We start from the raw sequence: 25,650 nt of genomic DNA on the forward strand, positions 1-25,650 counted from the left end.
AAGCATGGTGATGAGAGATACCATTTTACCTGCACCTTCTGAAGAAAGTTGATATTTCTGAGATGGGCGGAGAGTAACTACTTTCTGTTGAAAGAAAGAATAGTGAGAGTAAAACTCCCCCCCCCCTGCGCTTTGAAGCGTCTGGGGGACTGTACCCTGAACCTTGGTACAAAGTGGGGTGGCCGCTCTGATATCCGGCAAGTTGAGAGACCAGGAGGTATCCAACTGGCGAGGCTGATGTAATCAGGATATCATGTAATCTCCCATGGGAGCGTGAGCGGTAAAAGTCGTACCCGCATTTGTGTGTGCTATACAAGAAAATGACAAGACCCGTCGCCAGGTATCGAGGTGGACTTGCAATTGAGACAGTGCTGAATCTTGAGTTTAGCAAATCAGCGAATGCATCTGGAATTTCAAACCTTAATTAGGAACCAGAAACCAGAGTATTAATCAGTACAGAGTCCCGTTGCTAACAATGGGAGGATGTCCTGATGGAATCCCAAATGATTGGTAGAGAGGTTTTCTTGGTATTGTGTCCAACATAGCTGGCAATAGCGATATGTGATACTAATATGGCTCTTGGAAGGCCAGACGACCTAGAACCTATCGAACCATATGGCCCGGTTTAGAGAACAGGTCTCAATGGGATTGATGCTGAAGCGGGATTAAAGTAGAGTACTTACATCCGTCGTGGATCGCAGAAGGATGAGCCGGAGAAGATGGATGGCTCCGTGGATTTCAGGAGTCATCAAGGGATAGCCTGGAGGACGTAGACGTCCGACTCAACTCTGTAATCTGGTATGGTGGCGCAGGTACAGAGGAGTCCAGGCTGAGCGTGTCTGTTGCTATCACATTAATTTGTGGAGGTACAGAACCCCGCACCGGTGTCGGTGGGGAATGCCTCGGGTACAGGGGAGCCATTATGACTCATGAACCCGGCTCGGGTACAGGGGAGCCATTATGACTCATGAACCCAGCCCTCTTTGCAGCGGCTCGATGTATCGTGACGCCAGTGCAGAATTCCTCGGAACTCAGTCCGGTCATTCTGGAGCACGGAGGACTGCCAGCGTTGTGTGGAACAGCGGCGGTGGCAGTAGCGATGTTGCTAGGCCCGGGCATTCTCCAGCACCGAGTAGGATTGCACCGATGTGCTGGATGGCGTCTGTGGCGGACGATCACCGTGCCGGTGACAATGAGTGCCACGGTGCTGGCCCGGTCTTTCCCCAGCGCCGAGATGGACGCCCTCGCTGTCCTGGATGGCGAATGATGACGGACTGTCAGCATGCCTGCACTGCTCCTGGCACTATGTAGTGTCGTAGGTTGATACAGGGCTGTAGTAAAAACCCCAAAGCATGGAGCACTATGTTTAGGCGAGGGCATTGCGTGTAGGTGCTATGTCAGTATTGACGGTATCGATGGCGGCATGGGGCGGCCTCAAGGGAATCATCAAAAATATATATATGAAAAAATGTTGATGGCCAGGCAGAGCAACGATAACAGTGACGGAGGCATCGACGGCATCAGTATAGGTATCGATGGCAACGATGTGGCATCAAAGGATCGAAAAGACATCGATGGCATAAGAAAATTGATGTTGGCATCGATGAAATCGATGGCCGCATCAATAGGAACGAGGACACCGATGGAAACATGGGCATCGATGGCATCTATGGATGGAGACGGGCGTCGATGTCCTCTATGACATCGACCCGGGCGTCGATGGCATCGACCCGGGCGTCGATGGAATAGAAGATGGCATCGATGGAACCGACGATGCCATCGATGGCATCGACCCTGGCATCGATGGAACTGACCTGGGCATTGATGGCATCGACCCAGGCATCGATAGCACAGACGGCACCGATGGAATTGACGGACCGCTGGGGGAGGGGTGTCGATGGTGTCGAAAACGGCAGGACGGCCTGGAAAGGGGTACCGATGGGGCATCGACTGCATGAAGGTACTGAGGTGTGAATTCGACAGGGGGCCCTGGCAGCAACGGTAACCGTGGCAATCCCTATTCCACTAGCTCTAATAACCAGGCAGAGGGTCACAGGAGGACACTCGTAGGCTATGTGGGGCTAACTGTGAAAACATAGGGAGAGGAAAGGCCGCAATTCGGTTGGTAGGCCGGGGAAACTGTAGTGAGGTGACAGGAACCGACCGAAAAACATGGCATAGTACTCACCGAGCGTCGGTTAAACGTACGCGAGGGGAGACCCACATAGGAAAAAGTGTTTGTGAAGTAAAAGTTTAAGTGTTTCCGTGTGGAAAAGTTGTGAGAATTTCTTACAGAGCTCCTAACTGCTATGCTTACTGCAGAGTGGAAAAAAGAAGACTGAGGGGAGACACCTGTGGTCACAGGGATAATTGCAGGTTGAGCACGCCCAGTGCACTCAGTGTGCCAGCGTCAGTCAAAGCTTTATAGAAACTTTGACAGAAAAGTTTTCCGTAGCAGGGCTCCGTCCACTGATGTCACCCATATGTCCTGTGAGAAACAGGGAAATTTCAAGAAAAAGGTGTCAACTAATTGCAGCACTTTCTCCTTTAAAGTAAGAAGTGCTTCCTTTTTCTTTGCATTTCTCTTGCAACATCAGGAAATAATTGTATTCTATGACCACAAAAGGAAATATGTTTATTTAAACAATATTTCTGGAAGACTTTATCTTTATCTAGGCAAAAAGATACCATTAATGTTGCGCTCTTGTTGGAACAAAATCTATGGAAGATTCCAAAAAAAGCAGAAGCATCTAAAGTCTCCTGTCTATTTTTTTCTAATACCCCATTGATATTTGATCGTTGTCTTGGCAGATAGTACAAATTAGACACAGAAGGAACTTGATCATCTAACATTTCCAAAATATCTTTCAAATACTTCTTAAACATTTCCATAGGAAATAACAACCTAGTTATAGGAAAATTCAAAAATCTCAAGTTTTACTACGAACCATATTTTCCAGCGTTTCTAATAGATTATAAACAAATAAACTATCTTTAATAGATGAAACATCAACACTCTGTACAGTTATCACATTATTCACATTCACAACCAAACTCTCCAAACTTTCCAACTTATTATATTCACCTAATCTTCCCCTGATCTCACTCATAAAAGTGGATACTTGCAGCATATTCTGAGACAGTGTCTGACCTTTAGCGCGCGTGGCTTCGGCAGTGCGCCAGCAGTGACTGTGCACCGCAGGCGTCCCGATTTAAATACCAGCTGGTCAGTCGCAGATGGTGTTGTCACTATGGGGGAGGGGAAGGGCGTCTCGGTAAAGTGTTGCCAAAGTCAGCACTAGATCTTGCTACCCGAGTTCCCACTCCTCCTCTCACAGTCCTCACTCCCCCCAGAAGTGATCCTAGCATATGACTTGATTATACAGTACCCAAATCCATTTCAACACTAAGACCTACTTAAAATACTACATTTCATTAGCCCCCACTGCTAAGGAAAATAGGGTTAAAAGTGTACCTGCGTACATAAGAGCTTACTTGGTTTGGTACTCTTTTCTGAAATGGCTTAAATCTGGAAATTGCAATCCTGTTTCCCTTACCTGCTGCATTCCTTGTAGTGCTTGCTGCAATATATTCATCTGTGCGTCCTTGGTGATATCTTCATCACTGCAGTTTACTTTCCCTTGTTCTTGTTTCAGCAACTCCACTTCATTCCTGTAACCATCTAGCTGACAGCGCAGGCTGTCATTTTCTTCTTTCAAAGCATCTGCCTGTGCCTGTAAAGCTGGAAAAAGTGTGCTGTAAGGATACTATAATGATTACAGGGCTAATTTTCAGAGTTAAGGCTCCTAAATTAGCCCTTTTGAAAATGTATTAGGGCTGAGATCCTAAGTTTAGGATCCAACTTTCATTAGGTCCTAAATTTAAGACCCTAAAAAGTGAATGGCTATGGTAGTAGAGTTAGGGCAGGGAAAGAACGTTAGGAGCTTAGAACTGATTTTCAGAACTAGGCACCTAATTTAGGAGTCTAAACCCAGGCAAATAAATAGCTGAATTATATTTAGGACCCTAAATGTATGTGAATTTTCAGCTGAAAACTTAGGCACCTAATTTAGAGGCCTAAATTTAGGTGATCAGCTTTTTTTTTTTTTTTTTTTTAAATATCTGCCTCTGTATGTACAGACTAGGTAAGATGTGAGATACTGTAAAGTGTTAATGTACAGATCCTATTAGCAGTAGGATACTGAAAGGGGTTAACATAATATAACCTGTTTTATCGTGTCTCCAGCAGGTCAAGAGCATATCTTTGGACACTTCTGAGACCAAATAAACTGACTGCAGTCCCAATGGTTCTTTCAGATAGTAGGAAAATAAACTACTTCCAGATCAAAAGGAATCAGTTTCATGCTCACTCAGATAAAAAGACTTCTCATCTTAATCATTGTTCCAAATTAAGAAAAGTTTACTGATACAAAAAGGTAAAAATAATTCACTGACACAAAAGAATACTTCTTTCAGATTTACAGTCACTCAAGAAATATAGCAAAAATACATCGAAAATGCTCAGCAATAATTGTTCCATGTGTCTCTTTGGCCTCCCATACCTCAGTTCCTACTAGACTCTCCCTGGTATCGTGTAAATGTTGCAGCCCCTCAAGAATGGATCTTTTGTCCTTTCCCTAGGATGAATATCCTCCAAAGTTTGCACTCAACCAGCTTTCCTCTCCACAAAAATAGAATGCAGCCAGCAAGCTGCAGAGTTCTAGTATACTACTAGAAATCTTTGACCTCAACTGATTGGTCAAAGAGCTTTCTTCTTCCTGGAGACAAACTTTGAGAGGTTTGAGCTGTCTTCCCCTTTGGGGAGAAGGGCAAACTCTCTTAACACTAAAATTTAGAATAAAAAACCCCCCAAAGGAATATGTCCACTGTAGCGGCATGGAAAGACAAGCTCTCTGGAGCAGGCCGGCACCCATGATGCCTCTCCCCAAACCTCTCTCAAAACAAACTCTTACCCCTCCTAGATTTCTTACCTGAAAACCTCTCCCAAAAAAGGCTGGGACATGTAAATAAATTTTGTGATGAATATGAGTCCCTGCAGTAAGATGAAAGATACTGTACAGGTTAAATGTAAAGATTCTGTTAGATGCAGGATACTGAACTGAGATGAGGTACAGACCATGCAAGATAAAAAGTATATAAGGGATGATTCTACAGATCCTGAAAAATGCTGTAACAGGGTAATCTAAAGACCATGGAAGCAATAAACAAAGTTTTTTATGAGGGTGAACATGAGTTGATTATTGTCTTCTTTCTCCCAATGCAGATAAAGTAGGTATGTTGGTCACAGGGTGTGTACTTTCACCTGCATAACAAGGAGGCAGGGACAGGCCAGGGAGCCAAAGAACATGCAGAGATTGCATTTTCAAATGTCCATGTGTACTATATGGCATGTATTTTGCCCTTACTCCAAAACAGAAAACTACTTTTCCAAATTTTAAACTGCATTTTAGGTATAGCTCCTATGATGCTTGCCATAAACCACATTTAAGTAGTGGAATGGCCAGATGACTGAAAGGGCTAGAACTGATATTAAGATGTGAAAGAGATCAGCAGCATTGTAAGCAAGTTGCCCAAGACCTGAATAAAAAAAATAGGGGTGGTCAAAGGTCAAATATCTAATCTTTGGCAAAAGTACAAAGAATGTGGCAATATGTTTTGCCATACATTTAGGGGTAGATTTCTCCCATTCCCTCCCAGGCCGCTCCAAAATCGGAGCAGCCTCGGAGGTAACTTCCCTACCCCCATCCCACCTTCTCTTCCCCTACCTCCCCCGCCCTTTCCCCCCTACCTTTTTCTTTTTTTTTCCATTTATTTCAAAACTTACTTCAGCGCTGTGTCAGAGGTCTCTGACCCCACCCCGGACCGTCCGTTTAGTAAAGTCCCGGGACTTAGACGCGTCCCGAGACTTTACGCCTGTCGCCAGGCCTTTTGAAAATAGGCCTGCCGCGTAAGACACTATGCACGTAAATCCACTGGATTTACGCGCCAAGAGCTTTTAAAATCCGGCCCTTAGGGAATACATTTCTAATTGCTTGCATTGATGCAAAGTCTGCAGGTGAATAGTACACAAGGATGATGCCTCAGTTTTCAGAATGAAAGTACACGTGCACTTTCACGTTGAAAATTATTTCAGGATAACTAACTGCACACATTTATATCTACTAATTTTTGTGGGGAGTTTTCCTGAGAAAAAATAGGTGCATACTTTCGAATATTCAAAAATATGCAAGCAAGTGCAAGAACCTCCTCAACCCCGCTCCCAGGAACACCTCTTCTCACTCTGGGTAAGGTTACGTATATAGTGGCACTATGCTTAAGTGTATCTGCACACAGGGAGGGCAATTTTAAAAAAGCCTGTTTCCATGGGTAAAGCACTGCTTTACCTGGAGAAATGACTTTGAAAATTACTCTCCCTCAGGGTTTTTCCCATGGAAATCTACTGTCTGAAAATCACTCACCCAGTAAACAGGTAAAGCAAAGTTGCTTGCCAGTAACAGGTTACCCATAGACAGAAGGACAAATCAGTTACACAAGTAGGTGATATCATCTGATGGCACTGATACAAATAGCTCTCTCAGATCTCAGAAAAAAATGAGGTGGTCTTCCTGAGCATGCACAGCGGTTCCCACGCAGTCACCACCGCACAAGTCTCTCTTCAGCTCTATGGGTGGGATTCGTATGGCTGATTTCTCTTGCTATGGAAAAAAACTATTTTAGGGAAGGGGGTGTCTCTTCCGAAGGGATGGGCTCCACCTTAACCAGAGTGGAACCAGGCTGCTGGCACTAATTTTAAAAAGGAGAAATGGAGAAATTACTTACCTGATAATTTCCTTTTCCTTAGTGTAGACAGATGGACTCAGGACCAATGGGTATAGTGTACTCGTGCTAGCAGTTGGAGACGGATCAGATTTCAATCTGACGTCAGCACCTAGTACATATACCCCTGCAGGAAGTGCAGCAGATCAGTATTCTTCCTTGCAAAGCAGTATGGATATATGTGTGATTGGTTAACTTAATGAGTTTAACTCTGATAATTTAGGTGCAACGTTAAAATTTGATTAATTGAACTGGTTGATTGGCTATAGCTGGAAACCGCCAGTATCTTCAACCGGAAAGCGTCGACACCCAGCAGGTGGATGCCCTATGTAAGGAAAAACATGGCTTACCTTGATTTGATGAACAACCATGTATAACGGCAGCCGATGGTGGGCTGCTGAGTCCATCTGTCTACACTAAGGAAAAGGAAATTATCAGGTAAGTAATTGCTCCATTTCCTAGCGTGTAGCAGATGGACTCAGGACCAATGGGATGTATAAAAGCTACTCCCGAACTGGGTGGGAGGCTGCCCGAGGTCCGATTAGGATAGCTCTTGCAAATGCTGTGTCCTCCCGTGCCTGAACATCCAGACGGTAGAATCTGGAGAAGGTATGGATGGAGGACCAAGTTGCCGCTCTGCAGATCTCGGCAGGCGACAGTAATCTAGTTTCTGCCCAGGAGACCGCCTGGGCTCTGGTAGAGTGGGCCTTGACCTGTAGAGGTGGTGGTTTTCCCGCTTCTACATAGGCCGCCTTGATGACTTCTTTGATCCAGCGGGCAATGGTTGCCCATGAGGCCGCTTCCCCTTGCTTCTTCCCGCTGTGAAGGACGAACAGATGGTCCGTCTTTTGTACTGGTTCCGACATTTCCAGGTACCTGGATAGCAATCTGCCGATGTCGAGATGGCGCAGGGATCAACCTTCTTCCGACTTCTTCAAACCTTCCATGGTTGGTAATGATATGGTTTGGTTGAGGTGGAAGTGTGAGACTATTTTGGGTAGGAAGGAGGGAACCGTGCATAGATGGATGATCCCTGGGGTGATTCTGAGGAATGGATCACGGCAGGACAGCGCTTGTAGCTCTGAGATGCGGGGGGCCGAGCATATGGCCAGCAAGAACACCATCTTAAGGGTTTGTAGACGGAGAGATAGGCCTCGGAGGGGTCTGAAGGCGGGTCCCGCTAGGAATTCCAAAACTAGGTTGAGGTTCCACAGAGACACTGGCCACTTCAGAGGGGGGCGAATGTGTTTGACCCCTTTCAGGAAGCATGAAACATCTGGGTGCGTGGCAATGCTGTTGCCCTCGCTCCTGGGACCGTAGCATGCCAGGGCTGCCACCTGAACCTTGATTGAGTTGAGGGACAGTCCCTTCTGAAGTCCATTCTGTAAGAACTCCAAAATTATGGGAACTTTAGCGGAATGTGGTTTGGTGCTGTGATCTTTGCACCAGGCTTCAAATACTCTCCAGATCCTTACGTACGTTAGAGATGTGGACAACTTGCGTGCTCGGAGGAGGGTATCTATTACTGACCCAGAGTATCCCCTCTTCCTCAGTCGGGCCCTCTCAATGGCCAGACCGTAAGATAGAATTGAGCTGGATCCTCATGGAGGATGGGGCCTTGTTGTAGTAGGTCCCTGTGTGGGGGCAGGGGTAGAGGATCCCCTGCCAGTAGTCTTCTCATGTCTGCGTACCAGGGTCTTCTTGGCCAGTCAGGGGCCACCAGAAGGACTAGACCTCTGTGTCACCGAATCTTGTGAATGATTGCGCCCAGCAGGGGCCATGGGGGGAAGGCGTATAGCAGGGTCCCCAGTGGTCAGATCTGTACCAGGGCGTCGATCCCTTGTGACTGTGGGTCTCGCCTGCGACTGAAGTATCTGGGTACTTGAGTGTTGGATCTGTTCGCCAGTAGGTCCATTTCCGGAGTCCCCCACCGATCCACTATCATCTTGAAGGCTGTGGAGGACAGCTTCCATTCTCCCGGGTTTAGGCTTTCTCTGCTGAGGAAGTCTGCTGTGGTGTTGTCTTTCCCGGCGATGTGGACGGCGGAGATGTCATGGAGATTTGCTTCCGCCCAGGACATCAGGGGGCTATTTCTAAGGATATCTATTGGCTTCTGGTTCCGTCCTGTCAGGTTTCATTTATCTCCCGTGAAGGCACTGGGGTTATGGCCTGTAGGGTGAGGAGTCTGGTCAGCGTAGCCTCCACTGCCGTCCTTTTGTGGGGGTCGTGGCAGGGAGATTCCATGAACTTGTCCGGAGGGGTCCGAAGGAAGTCTAGGTAGTACCCTTCTCGGATGATGGCTAGGACCCACTTGTCCAAAGTTATCTCGACCCATCTGCGGTAGAATAGGGTTAGTCTGCCCCCTATGGCTTCTTCCCTTGGATGGGTCGGCTGATTCTCATTGTGGGGTGCGGCTGGGACCTGAACCCGAGCCGGTTCCCCTCTTGCTGTGCCTGTTCCGAAAGGACTGGTTTCTGGCCGGAGGACGAGGTGCTTGATAGGTATTCCTGTAAGGGTTGAAGCGCTGTGAGCTTCTGCCTCTGGATGGCCTGGGAAAGGGGCGCTGGTTTCTCTTTGACTTGTCTTCTGGCAGACGAGGTAATGGAGAGTCGCCCCATTTGTTAGCCAATTTCTCCAGTTCGCTGCCGAACAGGAGGGAACCTTTGAAGGGCATTCTTGTAAGGCATGTCTTGGAGGAGGCGTCGGCCGACCAATTTCGCAGCCAGAGTTGTCTCTTGGCTGCCACTGAGGATGACACTCCCTTGGCTGCTGTGCGTACCAGATCGGAGGCAGAGGAAGGAGAGAGCTGATTCCATGTCTTCTCCCGGTGTGTTGTTCCTGGCTTGAGATAAACAGGAACGTGTCACCACGGTGCAGCAGGTCGTAATTTGAAGGGACATGGCTGCCACCTCAAAGGCTTGTTCCAGGCGCCGATCATGTGCTTCCTTGAGGGCCGCCCCTCCCTCTACTGGTATGGTGGTGCGCTTAGCGACTGCGCAACTATGGCGTCCACTTTGGGGCACGCTAACAGCTCCTTGGTCACTGGGTCCAGGGGGTACATGTTAAAAGCTTCTAAAAGCTATTTAACAAACTTTACTTGCCCAGGTCTGCATGGGATCATTGGATGATGTCATCCATTTGTGAGGACTTTGTATCCTGCCTGTCCTCGGAGAAAATACTGTTATTGTGATGCACAAAGAGCAAAAACAATTTCTAGAACCAGTTACTTGCAACTATGATGATCTAGAAGACATTAGTTCATTTCCAACTGGATAGGAAGGCAAACACAATGGGACCAAAGACTCAGTGGTGAAACACTAAAATAAATATAACTGTGAGATATAAGAAGAGCATGGTAAAACTATAAATGGTTAGTAGAGGTGACGTTTAGTTATTTTATATAAAAATAGATTTTTTTCATAGACTAGAAAGGCAGTTTTTCTTTGCTTTAAACTTAGTTTAGAATCTTTCTTCTGTGTTTTGTGCTGTTTCTGTGTAATTAGAAATTTTCTGTTCTATTGGGTGGAGCACAAAATTACAAGACCACAAATAATTGGGTGGAGGGGGAGAACACAGACAGATGTAAATTTAATTGTGTCAGAATGTTATCCAAACTTGAACAGAATGTGAGCTGGACAGGAGGCTGTCAAATCAAATTCAGAACAACGCCTGGAAAAGTACTTTTGCTTAAAAGGTCATGATGACATTATAAGGTCTAGTGATGAACTGAGCTAATCAGAGCTCGACAATGCATTCTGGTATAGTCAGATGTCCCCTGGAGTCAGACAAGCCAATTACATATCTAGAAGGTGTGGCGATAAGAATCCATGAACTGGCCAAAGCTGCTTAGCAACCAAAGGGTAGCCAATCACGAACTAGATACCAATGATGGCAAACTATGCTAAGCTCTGCCCACAATGATCTTGCATAAAACCACCAGTATGGCAGCTCAAACCAAGAAGATCGCAATAGGAAGTCCTGAGAACTGAAGACACTGCAGAGGGTTCCAGCAGCAAAGAGGCACTTTCTGCTAAAGACTTTTTCAATTGGCCAAAGATTTATGGTACAACTAAATATGAGGTAATATAGATCTTAGATGGGGGATAGCTATTTCTGTTCAGGATTAGCTGATCAGCTTTACAAGGAAAGAAATGAATGTGATGAACTTGTATAATAAACCTTACATGATTCCATTATCGTTTGCTCTTCATTTCTGATCCAATAAGGTGTGGCCTGGGATGGGGGGGGGGGGGGGGGGGATGGTCCCCTAGGGGCTCCAGCTTACAAAGTTAGAGTGTAAATGCAAGATGAAAATGTGAAATCCAAAGTTTATAGAATGAAACAATGGAATTTATAGTGATACATAAAGAAATGAGGAATCATTGTTTGGAAACGATCCACAATGAATCTGATAGGAGTTCAGAGTAAAATCACACTGGCATGAAATTATGGAAACAGTTTTACACTACAAAAGATCAGGATTTGGACACTGGATATTACTGTACATGAGTAACTGGATGTGTTTAAGATGAGGAACTGAAAGCAGGAATGTATTCATAAACAGAGCCCGTAGGCTGGCCCAATGGTTTGATGCCAGTGCTATGTATTACTATACCGAAAGATCTAGGTATGACTTCCAGCTCAGGTTGAGTGAAGGAATAGTTTAATGGTTAGAACAGCAGTCTACAACCCAGGGAAGCCAGGGTTCAAATCTTGTTGACAATTCTTGTGATCTTAGGCAAGTCATTTCACCTTCCATTGCCTCAGGTTCAAAAGGGTGACTTTTCAAAGAGTTACACATACAAATTAGCATATAAGAACATAACATAAGAACATGCCATACTGAGTCAGATCAAGGGTCCATCAAGCCCAGCATCCTGTTTCCAACAGTGGCCATTCTGGCCATAAAAATCTGCAAGTACCCAAAAACTAAGTATATCCCATGCTGCTGATGCTAGTACTAGCAGTGGCTATTTTATGTCAACTTAATTAATAGCAGGTAATGAACTTCTCCTCCAAGAACTTATCCAATCCTTTTTTAAACCCAGCTACACGAACTGCACTAACCACATCCTCTGGCAACAAATTCCAGAGTTTAATTGTGTGTTAAGTGAAAAAGAATTTTCTTCGATTAGTTTTAAATGTGCTACATGCTAACTTCATGGAGTGCCCCCTAGTCCTTATATTATCTGAAAGAGTAAATAACCGATTCACATTTACCCATTCTAGACCTCTCATGATTTTAAACACCTCTATCATTTCCCCCCCTCAGCCGTCTCTTCTCCAAGCTGAAAAGTCCTAACCTCTTTAGTCTTTCCTCATAGGGGAGCTGTTCCATCCCCTTTATCATTTTGGTCGCCCTTCTCTGCACCTTCTCCATCGCAACTATATCTTTTTGAGATGCAGCGACCAGAATTGTACACAGTATTCACCATGGAGAGATACAGAGGCATTATGACATTTTCCATTTTATTAACCATTTCCTTTCTAATAATTCCCAACATTCTGTTTGCTTTTTTGACTGCCGGAGCACACTGAACCGACGATTTCAATGTGTTATCTACTATGACGTCTAGATCTCTTTCTTGGATGGTAGCTCCTAATATGGAACCTAACATTGTGTAACTATAGCATGGGTTATTTTTCCCTATATGCATCACCTTGCACTTATCTACATTAAATTTCATCTGCCATTTTGATGCCCAACTTTCCAGTTTCACAAGGTCTTCCTGCAATTTATCACAATCCGCTTGTGATTTAATTACTCTGAATAATTTTGTATCATCTGCAAATTTGATTACCTCACTCATCGTATTCCTTTCCAGATCATTTATAAATATATTGAAAAGCATGTGTCCCAGTATAGATCCCTGAGGCACTCCACTGCCCACTCCCTTCCACTGAGAAAATTGTCCATTTAATCCTACTCTGTTTCCTGTCGTTTAGCCAGTTTGTAATCCACGAAAGGACATTGCTACCTATCCCATGACTTTTTACTTTTTCTAGAAGCCTCTCATGAGGAACTTTGTCAAATGCCTTCTAAAAATCCAAACACACTTCATCTATCGGTTCAACTTTATCTACATGTTTATTAACCCACTCAAAAAAGTGAAGCAGATTTGTGAGGCAAGACTTGCTTTGAGTAAAGCCATGCTGACTTTGTTCCTTTAAACCACATCTTTCTTTATATTCTGTGATTTTGATATTTAGAACACTTTCACTATTTTTCCTGCACTGAAGTCAGGCTAACTGGTCTGTAGTTTCCCAGGTCGCCCATGGAGCCCTTTTAAAATATTGGGGATACATTAGCCACCCTCCAGTCTTCAGGTATAATGGATGATTTTAATGATAGGTTACAGATTTTTACAAATAGATCTGAAATTTCATTTTTTAGTTCCCTCAGAACCCTGGGGTATATACCATCCGGTCCAGGTGATTTACTACTCTTCAGTTTGTCAATCAGGCCTACCACATCTTCTAGGTTCACTGTGATTTGGTTCAGTCCATCTGAATCGAATGGTTATCTCCCCAACATCCTCTTCAGTAAACACCGAAGCAAAGAAATTGTTTAATCTTTCCGCGATTGCCTTACCTTCTCTAAGTGCCCCTTTAACCCCTCGATCATCTAATGGTCCAACTGACTCCCTTGAAGGCTTTCTGCTTCGGATATATTTTAAGAAGTTTTTACTGTGAGTTTTTGCTTCTATATATGCAGATAAGCAGCCTGCATTACCCCCTACTTTATTTTATAAACGTCAAATATATATATGTATTTTTGCTTTCGTACGCGCATAAAAAAAGGGCAGTCTAGGGGTGTGCCAGAGTAGGGCCAAGATTTGTGCACACAAGTTGCTATTTTATAAGAGACTTACATGGATATATGTAGTAATTTATTCACACAATTTTTCACCTGTTAATTATCTCACACAATTGATATCAGACGGATCTGTTGTCAATTATTGGTTGGGTGGGAGGTCTGGGTGAACTGGAGGGAGTTGAAGTTGAAGAACTAGGAGGGTCTCAATGACATGAAAAAGTACAGGGTGAACTGGTGGAGGAATCAGAAAGCTGGTATCAATTATGCCTGCACGTTTTAAAATATACCAACCTATGCACATAAATCAGGGTTTTATGCAACTCTTTTTTTTCACATTTAAAATATACATGCATATATTTATAAAATAAATAGGATAAGTATGTGCGTTAGATACATTGCTTTCAATACATTGCAGGTATTTGCGTGTAAGCATATATATGCATATATGTTGGGGGGGTGGACATATTTATATTTTCTAACCTACGCATACCTAATACGCACAAATTATAAAATACTGTAGTTCTCCATGTGACCATATATGTGTATATAGGGCCATGCTGAGTTCTTTTTGAACATTTTTCTTTTAGATTGTTAGCCTTCTGGGGATAGGGACCTACAGTGCTTGAATGTAATCCACTTTGAAGAGTCACAAAAAACGGAATAATAAATACAAAATTATTACTATTATTATTTTGCTTCTAAGTCAGCTGGGGCTGGGGATAGGCAGGCAATGTTCACAACCCCTGGGCTGGAGGGAATCAGTCATTGTGCATTGCTGAAACCTAATGGCCGATTTTAGAGCCTTTGATTACAATGTTCTAGGAGGAGCTCTGATGCATGGTCCCCAGCAGACAACTGTCACTGCAAAGACTGGATTTTTTCAGTTATGAAAGTTTATAAAACAATAGAAATATCCCTGGGTAGTTGTGAATGAAGGCTCATAGCACCAGATTCCAGCCCTGGTTCCAACTGAGCTGGAAACATGAAGGTGCAGGAGGAAACTGCCAGTTCAAAAAACCCTCCAAAACAAACAAACCAGAGCCCATAAAACTACCATACTGAAGTGCATCATTAGTTATCATTCACTCCAAATAAGGATCTCCACAAAACACAAGAGAACTGGCACAGAGAAGCATGGATTAGATCAGCAACACTGTACTAGTCTGACAACTGTCAGGAAACCTTTATTCCAGGTCAATAAAAGGCTCTAATGAGAAGCCACTTCCTACTACAACCTATGAGAATGTGTTGACAAATTTAATAAAGATGATGGTAGTTTATAGTGTGATGTGAAAAATGTGAATTTGCCTGTAGACCTGAAAGAGGAAGCAAGTTCTCTTCAAATCACTCTAACTCCATTCCAGGTGCAGATTGTTCAAAACCCATGATGCAAAACTCTGAGAATATTTAGAGATGTTATACATTAAGCATCACCTAACAGATGCTAAAAGGAAACCCTGAAAGCTAACAAAGATTCTACAAATACCTTTGCCTGTGGATGTAAAAGATGCCTGGAAACTAACAGATATGATTTTGTCATAAGTTATCACAGGGGTGGCCAATATTTTGGGCTGAGAGTCAAGGAAGCAGAATGCACAGTACCAAACAGCCTCACATTTTTAAGAGTGGGGGGAGGGAAGTCCCCTCTTCTCCTCATGTATCTTTTTCCCTCAGTCCACTCACCCAGTCCATACCAGTCTTTCTCAATCTGCCCACCAGACTCTCTCTCAATCTCTCCAACTTATGACTGCCATTTTCTCTTGGACCTTCCGCCCTATCCATACCATCTAGCGCTCTCGCAATCCTCTCACCTTGCCCTCACCAGTCTCTCTCTATTCCCCCATCCTGTTCTCACTAGTATGTCTCAATCTTCCCAGCAGTCTCTGTCTCAACCCCTCCACCCTGTGTCCACCACAGTCTCCCTCAATCCTACCAGCTTCCCTGTCTCAAACCTATCCTATCTCTGCCAGTCTCCTTCTCTCAATTTCTTCTCCTTATTCCTACTCCTACCAGTCTCTCATCACCCACACCCTTTCCCCACAAATATTGCTATCAATCCCCATCCCTGTCCCCACCAGTCTCTGATCAGCATTTCCCTCATTTTCTCTTCTCATGCTCTGTCCAATGTCTCTCTCTCAATTTCCCCATCTTACCCCCACATAACACTCCCAATATAACATCCCACCCCTGACAAGAACAATGACAGGGGCATGGCAGACCCAGCATAACATTTCCTTGTGCTACTTGCCCCCTCTCTCTTCACCTTTTATCCATCACTAGTATTCTACCTAACCCTCTCTTTTTTACCTCTACCCCCGTCCCTACCGCTCTGCCTCCTTCCCCACCCTATGTCCAGCACCAGTATTCTCCTGCCCTCATTGTCCTCTATCCTCCATCCCAACTCCACCCCTCCCTCTCTTTCTAGCTCTACCTCTTTACTGTCTCATTAAATTGGCTGCCTATCTCTGTTAGAATTCAGTTATACATTTTAATATTTTTTGTGTGCACTGTCTGGGGTTGGTCCCTCTTATTTATTTTTATTTATTTATAACTTTTTTTTAAACCGAAGTTCAGGTAACAGAATTACTTATCACTCCGGTTTACATTATAACAAGTAGAAAACAATGATAACATATGTCTTACAATGAACAAGGGAGTGAACAACTTGGATAATATAATATAACATAACTAGGAACAGTAGCAGTATGCACTATTAAAGCGAGACTAGCACATGGGGAGGGAGGTTTGCTAATGGGGGGGAGGGGGAAGGAAGGTTGTTCGTGGAGGGGGGGAGGAGGGAGAAATTTCTTATTGATGAGTAAAAACATGAGCATAGGTTCTGGATTGTATTGTATTGCTTAACCTTATCTACTTATTTAGCAGATAAGGTTAAGCAATACATTTCAGGCAAGGATTTACACTCTTCCCATGAGCTTAGGTTAGAAATTCCATCAACTAAGGACATTACCAAAGCTAGGACTAGATCATGTTGTGTTTTGGGAGTGGCTTCTTTATTATGGAATACTCTTCCAGTAACTCAAAAACCTTTCAGACTATGGGATATTCCCAAAAATCCAGAGAACTTGGTTTTTCAATCAATTGGAAGAAAGGTAATCATAGTGGTAGTAGGGGAGAAGTGACAGATTGGGCTATTGGTTTTTATTTTGTTTAGTTAATTTTTAGATGTTATCTGTTAAGTGTATTGTTAGATTATTTTATTTTTTATATTTGGTTTTCTGCAATACTTCTCTTGGTCTATGAACTATGTAGGGTGGAATATACCACTCTGGCTCGCTTGTATACACCACTCGCCATCTCCTCTTCTGGATATCTCATACAAACCCCATCATCACCCTTCTGTATCGCTCTCTCTCAAACTATTTCCCTCCCAATTACCATTTCTCTCCCTGGCCTCCATTTCTGGCTCTTTTATCTTTCTTATCTCCTTTCACCACCTCAGGCGCCGTTTCCTTCCTTCCCACACCACCACCTATGGCTTTTTGTCACCCGTGCGCCCCCCTTCACCATCTCTAACTCTCTCACACACACATCCTTCATCACCACCTTTTTTCTAACCCCATCCAGACATCATTTCTGGATCTTTCACCCCGCAATACCATCTCTGGCTTTCTTTCTCACACCCCTCTCCCCCTATGCTGGCCCTCTCTTTCTCCCTCTATCCCCTCCTCCCCACCCAAGCCCTCGTTCCTTCACACCTACTGCAGAACACATGGCAGCATTGACCGTGGGTAGGAATAGACTGCCAGACACTCTAGTTTGTATTACTGACTTCAGGGAGCAGGGGAGGGAGATATCATTTACTCCCCACCCCCTTACCTCTTCTCATCATTCAGCAACTCTTTATGCTACTACCAGCATTCAAGCCCCTCCTCACCTCCCTTCAGCATTCAGTTCCTCCTTATGCTAACCCGAATATTCATACTCTCAACACTCCCAACAGTCACTCCTTGCTCTAGCCCCTCCTTTCTGTCCTCTGCAGTTTTGCTCAGTTTGCCATGGGGACACGCAGGCAAAGACAACAGTCTGTATATGAAAAAGCCACAGATTGGCTTTTTACATTTTGTTTTTTATATTATTGTTCCTTGCTCAAAGCATCTTTGATGTTGAGCAAATTATAAATGTGACTAAATAAATAAAACAGGCACCTACTTTAAACAAGTTTTGGAATTCCCACTATTACAGGAAGCCTAGGAGCCCCAATCCTCCTTCCTCAGATGTGCTTTCAGGAGCAAGCATCTCTTCAGAAACACTGCAAAAAGATTTACCTGATTCTTCAGCTTCTTTGGTCTCTGCAGGATCTTCAGTTTCCTCATCAGACATCTCCATCTCTTCTTCTTTCCGAATATCCATCAGCTCTTCACTATGAACATTACGAATCTCCTATGGTTCAAAAAGAAATTTATTAAAATAAATAGCAATTTTGCAATACAATTACATAAGAAGAAAAATAAGAAATAGCTCAGAACTTGCAGAGCTTTGTTGGGCAAATAATTCTGTAGTAAGGAGATTCTGTGCAGACTGATTTTCAGTATAAAACTAAGTCAGAGTTTACACAGGTTGAAATGTGATTGCACGTTTGCATACATGTGCAATCATAATAGGAAGGGTAATTTTCAAATGCACTTATCTGGATAATTTGTGGATTATCCCAAAAAATGGCAACTTTTATATATCATCTCACCAGATAAAATACAGCAGGAAAACTTGGGGGAGTTTTGGGGATGTTGCAAGGTAGGGATGAGTTAAGCGGGTAACATATTCGTCTAACACTGATATTTGGAGTTAGCCAAATCAGTTATTTAGCTAACTCTATATGTGGCAATGAGTAAGCTTTAAACTATCCAGAAATGTGTTCCCAGAAAACTTTGAGTTTATGTGGCTATATTCAAAGAATGTAACAATATAAGTAATGTGCAAAGTAAAAAAAATATATATATATATAAATAAAAGCTAGTTTAGGTTGGTGTGCCAGTGCTATTTCCTGCCCCCCTCCCTCCCAAATGTGGTCAACAAGTTGGGTCTGGTGCCTTGATGTCCCCCACTACACCAAAGTAGTCTATAGGTTAAGGCTGGCAAGCCTATGCCTCCTCAATCCCTCAAAATCTTTCAAAAACATAGCGGCCCAGCCTCCACCTGGCAAGTCTTAACTGTTGGAAATGTTAGTTCTCCCCTTCCAACCACCAAACTTCTCGCTCCAGCCTCAAAATAGTCTGAGCCGCTGGGGTTGTGGTACAAACACACTGCTCCGGGTGGTGATCATTGCCATGATGGCAACGCTGGCAGTGTAAGCTCCTAGTACTGCTATAAGAGTATTATTCCTATAGCAACGCTGATAGCTACCAGAATTGCTGTAGAGGGAATGACTTGTGCCATTGGGAGCAGTAGCTTGTCCTGCAGCCCCAGTGGCCTTTGCATTTGGGGGGTGCCACACCAGAAGGTAGGGATAGCGTTAGCTTGGGGTGGGGAGAACCATTTGAATTGCTAAGGAGGTGGAGAGTTGGTCTACCTCTTCGGGTCTTTCGGTTGAACAATTTTTCATAGCATTATGAAGAGCTTGGGAGGCATGAGTTCTGCTGACCCCATTTTGAAAGCCATACAGTAGGGTGGAAAGGAGCCATGGCCGCTAGGCTGGAGAAGTTGTTTTTTTGTTTTTAAATGTGTCAGAGCTTAACCAGTTATATTTTTTGAATATTGTCCATTAAGCTTTAAGTTGTGTGGGAAGAGATTCCTGGATAATTTTAGACCTGCTCCTGGAGGCAGCTAAATTTAGAGAAACGTATTTGGATAATGTCAGAATGCCCCCGAAATACTCCTAGAACGCCCCTAAATTACTCAGCTAAATTTTAGTTGGATAATGATTTAGCTAGATAAGTGCTAAGGTACTGAAAAGTTTGGCATTTAGCTAGATAACTCACAAATTATCCAGCTAAATGCCTTTGAATACTGGCCTCACTATTTCTACCAGATGGATACTGTAGTATTGCTGCTAAGCTATACCCATTAGTTTGAAATTTTTCTAGCTTGCTCCATTCCCTGCTCTTTATTGGAGTCCAGCTACCCATGCAAACTTACCAACCTTGCAGATAGAGAATATAGATATGTTTGGCAGTTCTAAACCCCTACAACCTCTGAATAATTGAAGCGTGGCAATACTGATTCATGGTACCTTTTTGTTCCACATAAATGATGACATATGATCTGTAAATTGCAGGGAAGCTGTAAGCTATACTGCTGGGAATTTGGTAGAACAAGTATAGTAACTTCGGAAAACTACCATCTTGATCAATTAACCCATCCTAGAAGTGATATTGGTAGCATATTCCATCTGTCCACGTTTACTTTAAATTTTTTCGATGCTGGAGGATAATTCAAACTATACAGCTCATTTATGTTAGCTATCTCAATTTCTAAGTACCTGAAACTCAATCTGACAATATCAAAATTAGACAAACACTCTCATATCTTACATTTAGGGCCTACCTATCATATTTATGATTTGGTATAATTGATCTTATACCCTGACAGTTTGCTGTATTTTCCCAAAATTCTAATTAACTCTGGAGCAGATCTAGATATATTTGTAAGGAACAAAGGCATGTCCATTATCTCAGACATTTCTCTCACCAAATGCACTAGTATTTCAAGGGCTGAATCGAACACGAAAGGGGACACCTCTATCCTGTCCCTTGGTATACAGGAAAAGAAGATTCTATCCCATTTGTTATAACCATGGTCCTGGGATTACTATATCGCAACTTTGCTCATGATATAAACACATTAGGAAGTCCATATTTTTTCAAACTGTAAGCAAAAACCTCCAAGATATCCATTTAAACACCTTATCTATATCTAATGAAATGACTAAAACTGGAATATGACATTGCTTAGCCAGATGAATAATGTATACTAACCTTCTTGTGCTATTAACAGAAGATATGCCTTTTAAAAATACAGATTAGTCTTTATCATCAGTAAAATTATTCTAACCTAATCTGTATTACCTTTGCTAGTATACTGACATAGGTCTATGAGAGGCACAATTATTGGGGTCTTTACCTTTTTTATGTATAATTGTGATAATCTTATCTGTTAATGTACCTGAAAATATATTAAGGGATCCCATAACATTAAATAAAGTTTTTTTTGTTTGTTTTTGTTTAACACTGGTGCAAACCTTCCCTGAAATAAACTATAAAAATCCAAAAGAAATCTGACTGGGCCTGTATTTTTTTGCAATAATAATAAATTAGTTGCCTTATATATTTCTAGTCCTTTAATCAGAGCTACAAGGGCAACTGTAATTTCTATTGGTAATGTTAGGCGCTCCAACCCTTCTAGAAACTAGAAAATGTCTTCTTCTGATGTTTCCCCTGAAGCAGCATATAAACCTGAAAAATGAACTGCAAATAATTTCTCTCTGCAAAGAGCTGTTTCACACGACCTGTCCCAATTCTAATTAAAACATAACATAAGAACATGCCATTCTGGGTCAGACCGAGGATCCATCAAGCCCAGTATCCAGTTTCCAACAGTGGCCAATCCAAGTCACATGTACCTGACAAGTTTCCAAACATTAGATAAATCACAAGCTACTATTGCTTATTAATTATCATCATAGCAGTTTATGGATTTTTTTCCCGTCGATAGCAGGGCTGAATTAGCCATGCTGTATGGGAACTGTCAATCAGGGCCCGGGAGGCGGAGCTTCATAGCAGAGTGTAGATCTTTTTGATCCTCTGCGGCTGCGTGTGGGTTCCCGCGCAGGAGTCATCGGTTCTCCTCAGTCTGGTTTTTTCCGCGCGCGGGAGCGCAAGCAGAGCCCTTTTCTCCTCAAAAAAAAAAAAATGTTGGCGAAATGTCGAAGAAGCAGTCTGGATTTAAGCCGTGTCCTTGTGGTAAGATCATGTCCATTTGCTGCTACCGCTGCCTGGGACGCGACCATATCCAATCTCATTGCGAACATTGTGACAGAATGTCCCCGAGAGCTCACAGGCACAGAAGTTATCGTTGGCTGGAGCTGTCGTTGGAAGAAAAGGCGTCTACGACCCATTCTTCCCCAGGACCGGAATCAAAGCCATTGGTCTCAAAGAAGAGAGCGGCTTCTTGGGACCCACAATCCCCTAGGGCATTAGATAAGAAAAGAAAGCCCAAAGACAGCGGAGACCAGGGACCTGGTTCTCATATCAAGGGAGTCCATTCCGGGAAACAGTGGCCTCTCAAATTGTCTGAGCCCCGTTCCCAAACGAAGCCCAAAGAAAATCCAGTACAGGCCCTGCTGCTATCACAGCAGCCGATGCCAAAGACGTTGCCTCGGGATCCGAAGTCCGAGGACCCGAGACTGCAGTCGGAGCCGAAAAGAGACTCGAGGCAGAGGGATCTGGCACCGAAGGAGTCGGAGCCGGCGCGGAAAATAGCAAAAACGGCGCCGAAGGGATCGGAATCAGCGCCAAAGACATCGGAGTTGGCGCCGAAGATGTCACAGGCGGCGCCGAAGAGATTGGAGTCGGCGCCGGGGGCAACACAGTCGGAGCCGTTGACTCCACATCCGGCGTCGCGACACAAGTCTGATCCGAAGCCGAAGTCCTTGGGATCGGGGCCGAGAGAGTTGAAGCCGGCGGTGAGATGCTCAGACACGACACTACGGTCTAGGTCTCCCTCAAAAACCCCGGATCGGGCGCCAAAGCAACCCAAACCTGTGAGACCGCCGAGACCGGAACTGAATGAACTTATACCGACATCTCGTGCTCCCCTCCAGATAAGGGATTGAGATCAGACCATCTCAAACGAACCAGAGCAAAACAAGCATCTGACCCCTAAAAAGTTGCAGGAGCCACAGGACAGGCCATTGAAACGGCAGCAGAGAACTCCCTCTTCAGCATCATCACATCCTTCACCATGAGCGGATAGCCACACGTCCAGAAGGGCACGCTCGGACAGAGAATCTCGCGACAGCAGAGCCTCCACTAGGAGGAAGAGATTTCGTCACTATTCAGACTCCTCTTCCTCTCCTAGACGGGGCCAAGGTCACTCACGCAAACATCACCATGTCTCCCATCACGGGAAGGAGATATCTTCATCTTCATCCTCCTCCCATTACCGGAGTCGATCCAGGGGCTCTCACTCTACTTCGCATGTGGTAATACCGATTTCGTCATCCCCGTCTCCTTGCAGATCACGGAGTGTACAGTCCACACTTCACCACGGAGAAGGGCAAAGTGATCGGTCGGACGAAAAGAAGGATCCTAGTCCTCTTAGTTCAGAATCAACACATGATCCCGATCACTTGGCGAAATGCCCCCCAATGCCACCCCATACTACAAAAGCCTTTTGGGACCTGACACAGTCCTTAGCAGGCTTCTTTGAAACGCTTCAATCCTACTATACTTTACCACCGGAGTCTTCGTTCCCGGGAGATGATTCGAAGGCTCCTTCTCCAAAAGCTCAATGGGATATAACAACTACACTACCCCGCTCTCCACCGCTCTCGCCAGTCTGTTCTCCGTCTCCTCACACAGATTCCATATCTATACACTCCTCACCTCTATCTTCCACGGGTTACCCATCTGATCCACCGGAGCAGCCAGCGGAACCATATTCCCCCCAGAGGATCTCACGTATCCTAAATTTATTGATAAAATGGGAACCATATTAAACTGGAGGTGCAGAAGTTGCCAGAACCTAGAGCGGAGACATTAGGGTTGCTGAAGATTTTCGATGCCCCGGGTGAGCCGTCAGCTCTTCCACCACACGCGGTACTGCACAGAGTCCTTCAAAAATCATGGGAAACCCCCTTTGCTTTGCCAGCGGTATCTAGGAAGACCGATTTAAAATTCAAGCTACAGAAACCATCTACGTATGCCATTCCTCAATTACCACATGAATCCATTGTAGTGGAGTCCACACTGCAAAGATCACGAAAATCAAAATCACATGCATCCGCCCCCCCCCCCCCCCGGGAAAGGATAATAAATGTCTGGACGACTTTGCGAAACGCGTATATCAAAACGCGATGCTTACTGCACGGATACATCAACATCACTTCTACATGGTGCAGTATATGTACGAATGCCTCCAAGCCACCAAGGGCATGTTCACGGCAATGGGGGAGAACATCCCTTCCCCAATCTCAGACATGGAAGAGTGCACTCGTCACATGCTGAGGGCAGTTTATGAGGGCTTTGAGAACTCCTCGAGAGCTTCAGCTATGGCTATAGCAGCCAGACGACTTGCCTGGCTCAAGGCTAGCGCCATTCGTGAAGACCTCCATGAAAAACTGGCTAATTTACCATGCACAGGCGACAATCTCTTCGGTGACCGGTTGCATGATACTGTTAGTAAGTTGAAAGATCAAGTGCTAGCGGTCCAGTCACTAACAGCCCCAGCGTCTTCTAAAAGATATTTCACTACTTCTCATAGGCAGTCTTTCTCTAGGAGACCCTACAGAAATTATCACACCTTTAGGGCGCAATCCTATCAACCTTTCCACAGACAACCCACTAGTAATCCTCAGCAACAACAACAGAGAAGAGGAAAACTGCGGTCACAGCGGCAACAACAATCGCAACAGACTGCAGTTCCGGCAAAGACTGCACAGCCTTTTTGAATTCACTGCCACCACTACCACCTTCTTTGCCAGAAGCCCCCCCGGGCAGGATAACCGCTTGTTTTGTCGCATGGCAAACCATCACGACCGATCAGTGGATGCTCGACATCGTAAAAGAGGGATATCAGCTTCACTTCCTATCCAAACCCCACATTCCACACTTCCCCCTGCAAAAGATAAATCCGTCACTACCCCAGCTGGCCCAGGAATTAGCCCTCCTTCTTCATCAAGGGGCTATCCGTCCAATTCCTCGGGCGCTAAGTGGCCAGGGGTTTCACTCCCCATATTTCCTCACTCCAAAGAAATCAGGGGGCAGCCAGCCCATTCTGGACCTCAGAGAGCTCAACAAGTGCCTAGTTCGGGAAAAGTTCAAGATGGTATCCCTGAAGTCCATCCTGCCCTTACTACAACCCAAAGATTGGATGTGTTCTATAGACCTCAAGGATCTTATACGCACATTCCAATCCACAAATCCTATTGGCAGTACCTATGTTTCCAGTACCGCAATCAACATTACCAATACAAGGTCCTGCCTTTTCGACTTTTGGCAGCACCCAGGGTATTTACCAAATGCATGGTGGTGGTGGTGGCCCATCTTCGTTTACAGGGTCTAACGATATTTCCTTACCTCGACTGGCTACTAGTAGTGTCGGACCCGATCCTTCTGAAATCTCAGCTCAGAACAGCAATAAACTGCTTGCAACAGTTGGGGTTGATCATCAACTATCCAAAATCCAAGCTACAACCCTCGCAGATTCTGCAAGTCATAGGAGCCCGTCTCGACACCGTTCAAGCCAGGGCTTTCCTACCGGAAGACAGGAAGATAACAATTCGCTCCTTGCTCCAGTCCCTACAGAGGACACGTTGTACCACAGCCCGAGACAAGCTGAGGGCTCTGGGCCACATGGCAGCAGCGAACTTCACAGTCCCAAACACAAGACTTCACATGTGACTCCTGCAGTGGGGTCTAAAAAGACAATGGTCACAACACTCACAACCATTACACAAACGGATACACTTAACCAACCAGATGCAACGGGACATCGACTAGTGGCTCCGGGTGCCAACTTTGAACAAAGGAGCACCGTTCAACCCTCCTCCGCACAATGCAGTCCTCACAAAAGATGCCTCTCGAACGGGATGGGGGGCTCATCTAGACCTCCTGGAGACACAAGGCCTTTGGTCGATCGCCGAACAAGCATTGCAGATAAATCTATTAGAGCTCAGGGCAATTCGCAATGCCTTGCTCACTTTTCAGGACTATCTACGAGGTCGGAGGGTGATGATTTACACGGACAACCAAGTCGCCATGTTCTACATAAACAAACAAGGCGGGTCCGGTTCATGGCCCCTCTGCAGGGAGATCCTTCAG

The 25,650-nt window shown here is 44.5% G+C and overlaps 1 protein-coding gene across 4 annotated transcripts in view; it reads right to left on the minus strand.

The window, feature by feature from the left end:
• ENOX2 (ecto-NOX disulfide-thiol exchanger 2) overlaps positions 1-25,650 on the minus strand; it is a 292,330-nt gene that overhangs the window by 68,591 nt on the left and 198,089 nt on the right. For all 4 annotated transcript variants that reach the window (XM_029607117.1, XM_029607116.1, XM_029607118.1 and 1 more), the window contains 2 exons: positions 17,941-18,055; positions 3,558-3,742 (listed from right to left, as the gene is read on the minus strand). In XM_029607117.1, coding sequence (XP_029462977.1) covers positions 3,558-3,742; positions 17,941-18,055 — 300 coding nt within the window. The remainder of the gene's footprint in view (positions 1-3,557; positions 3,743-17,940; positions 18,056-25,650) is intronic.

The sequence above is a fragment of the Rhinatrema bivittatum genome, chromosome 6, assembly GCF_901001135.1.
Source record: "Rhinatrema bivittatum chromosome 6, aRhiBiv1.1, whole genome shotgun sequence".
NCBI lineage: Eukaryota > Metazoa > Chordata > Amphibia > Gymnophiona > Rhinatrematidae > Rhinatrema > Rhinatrema bivittatum.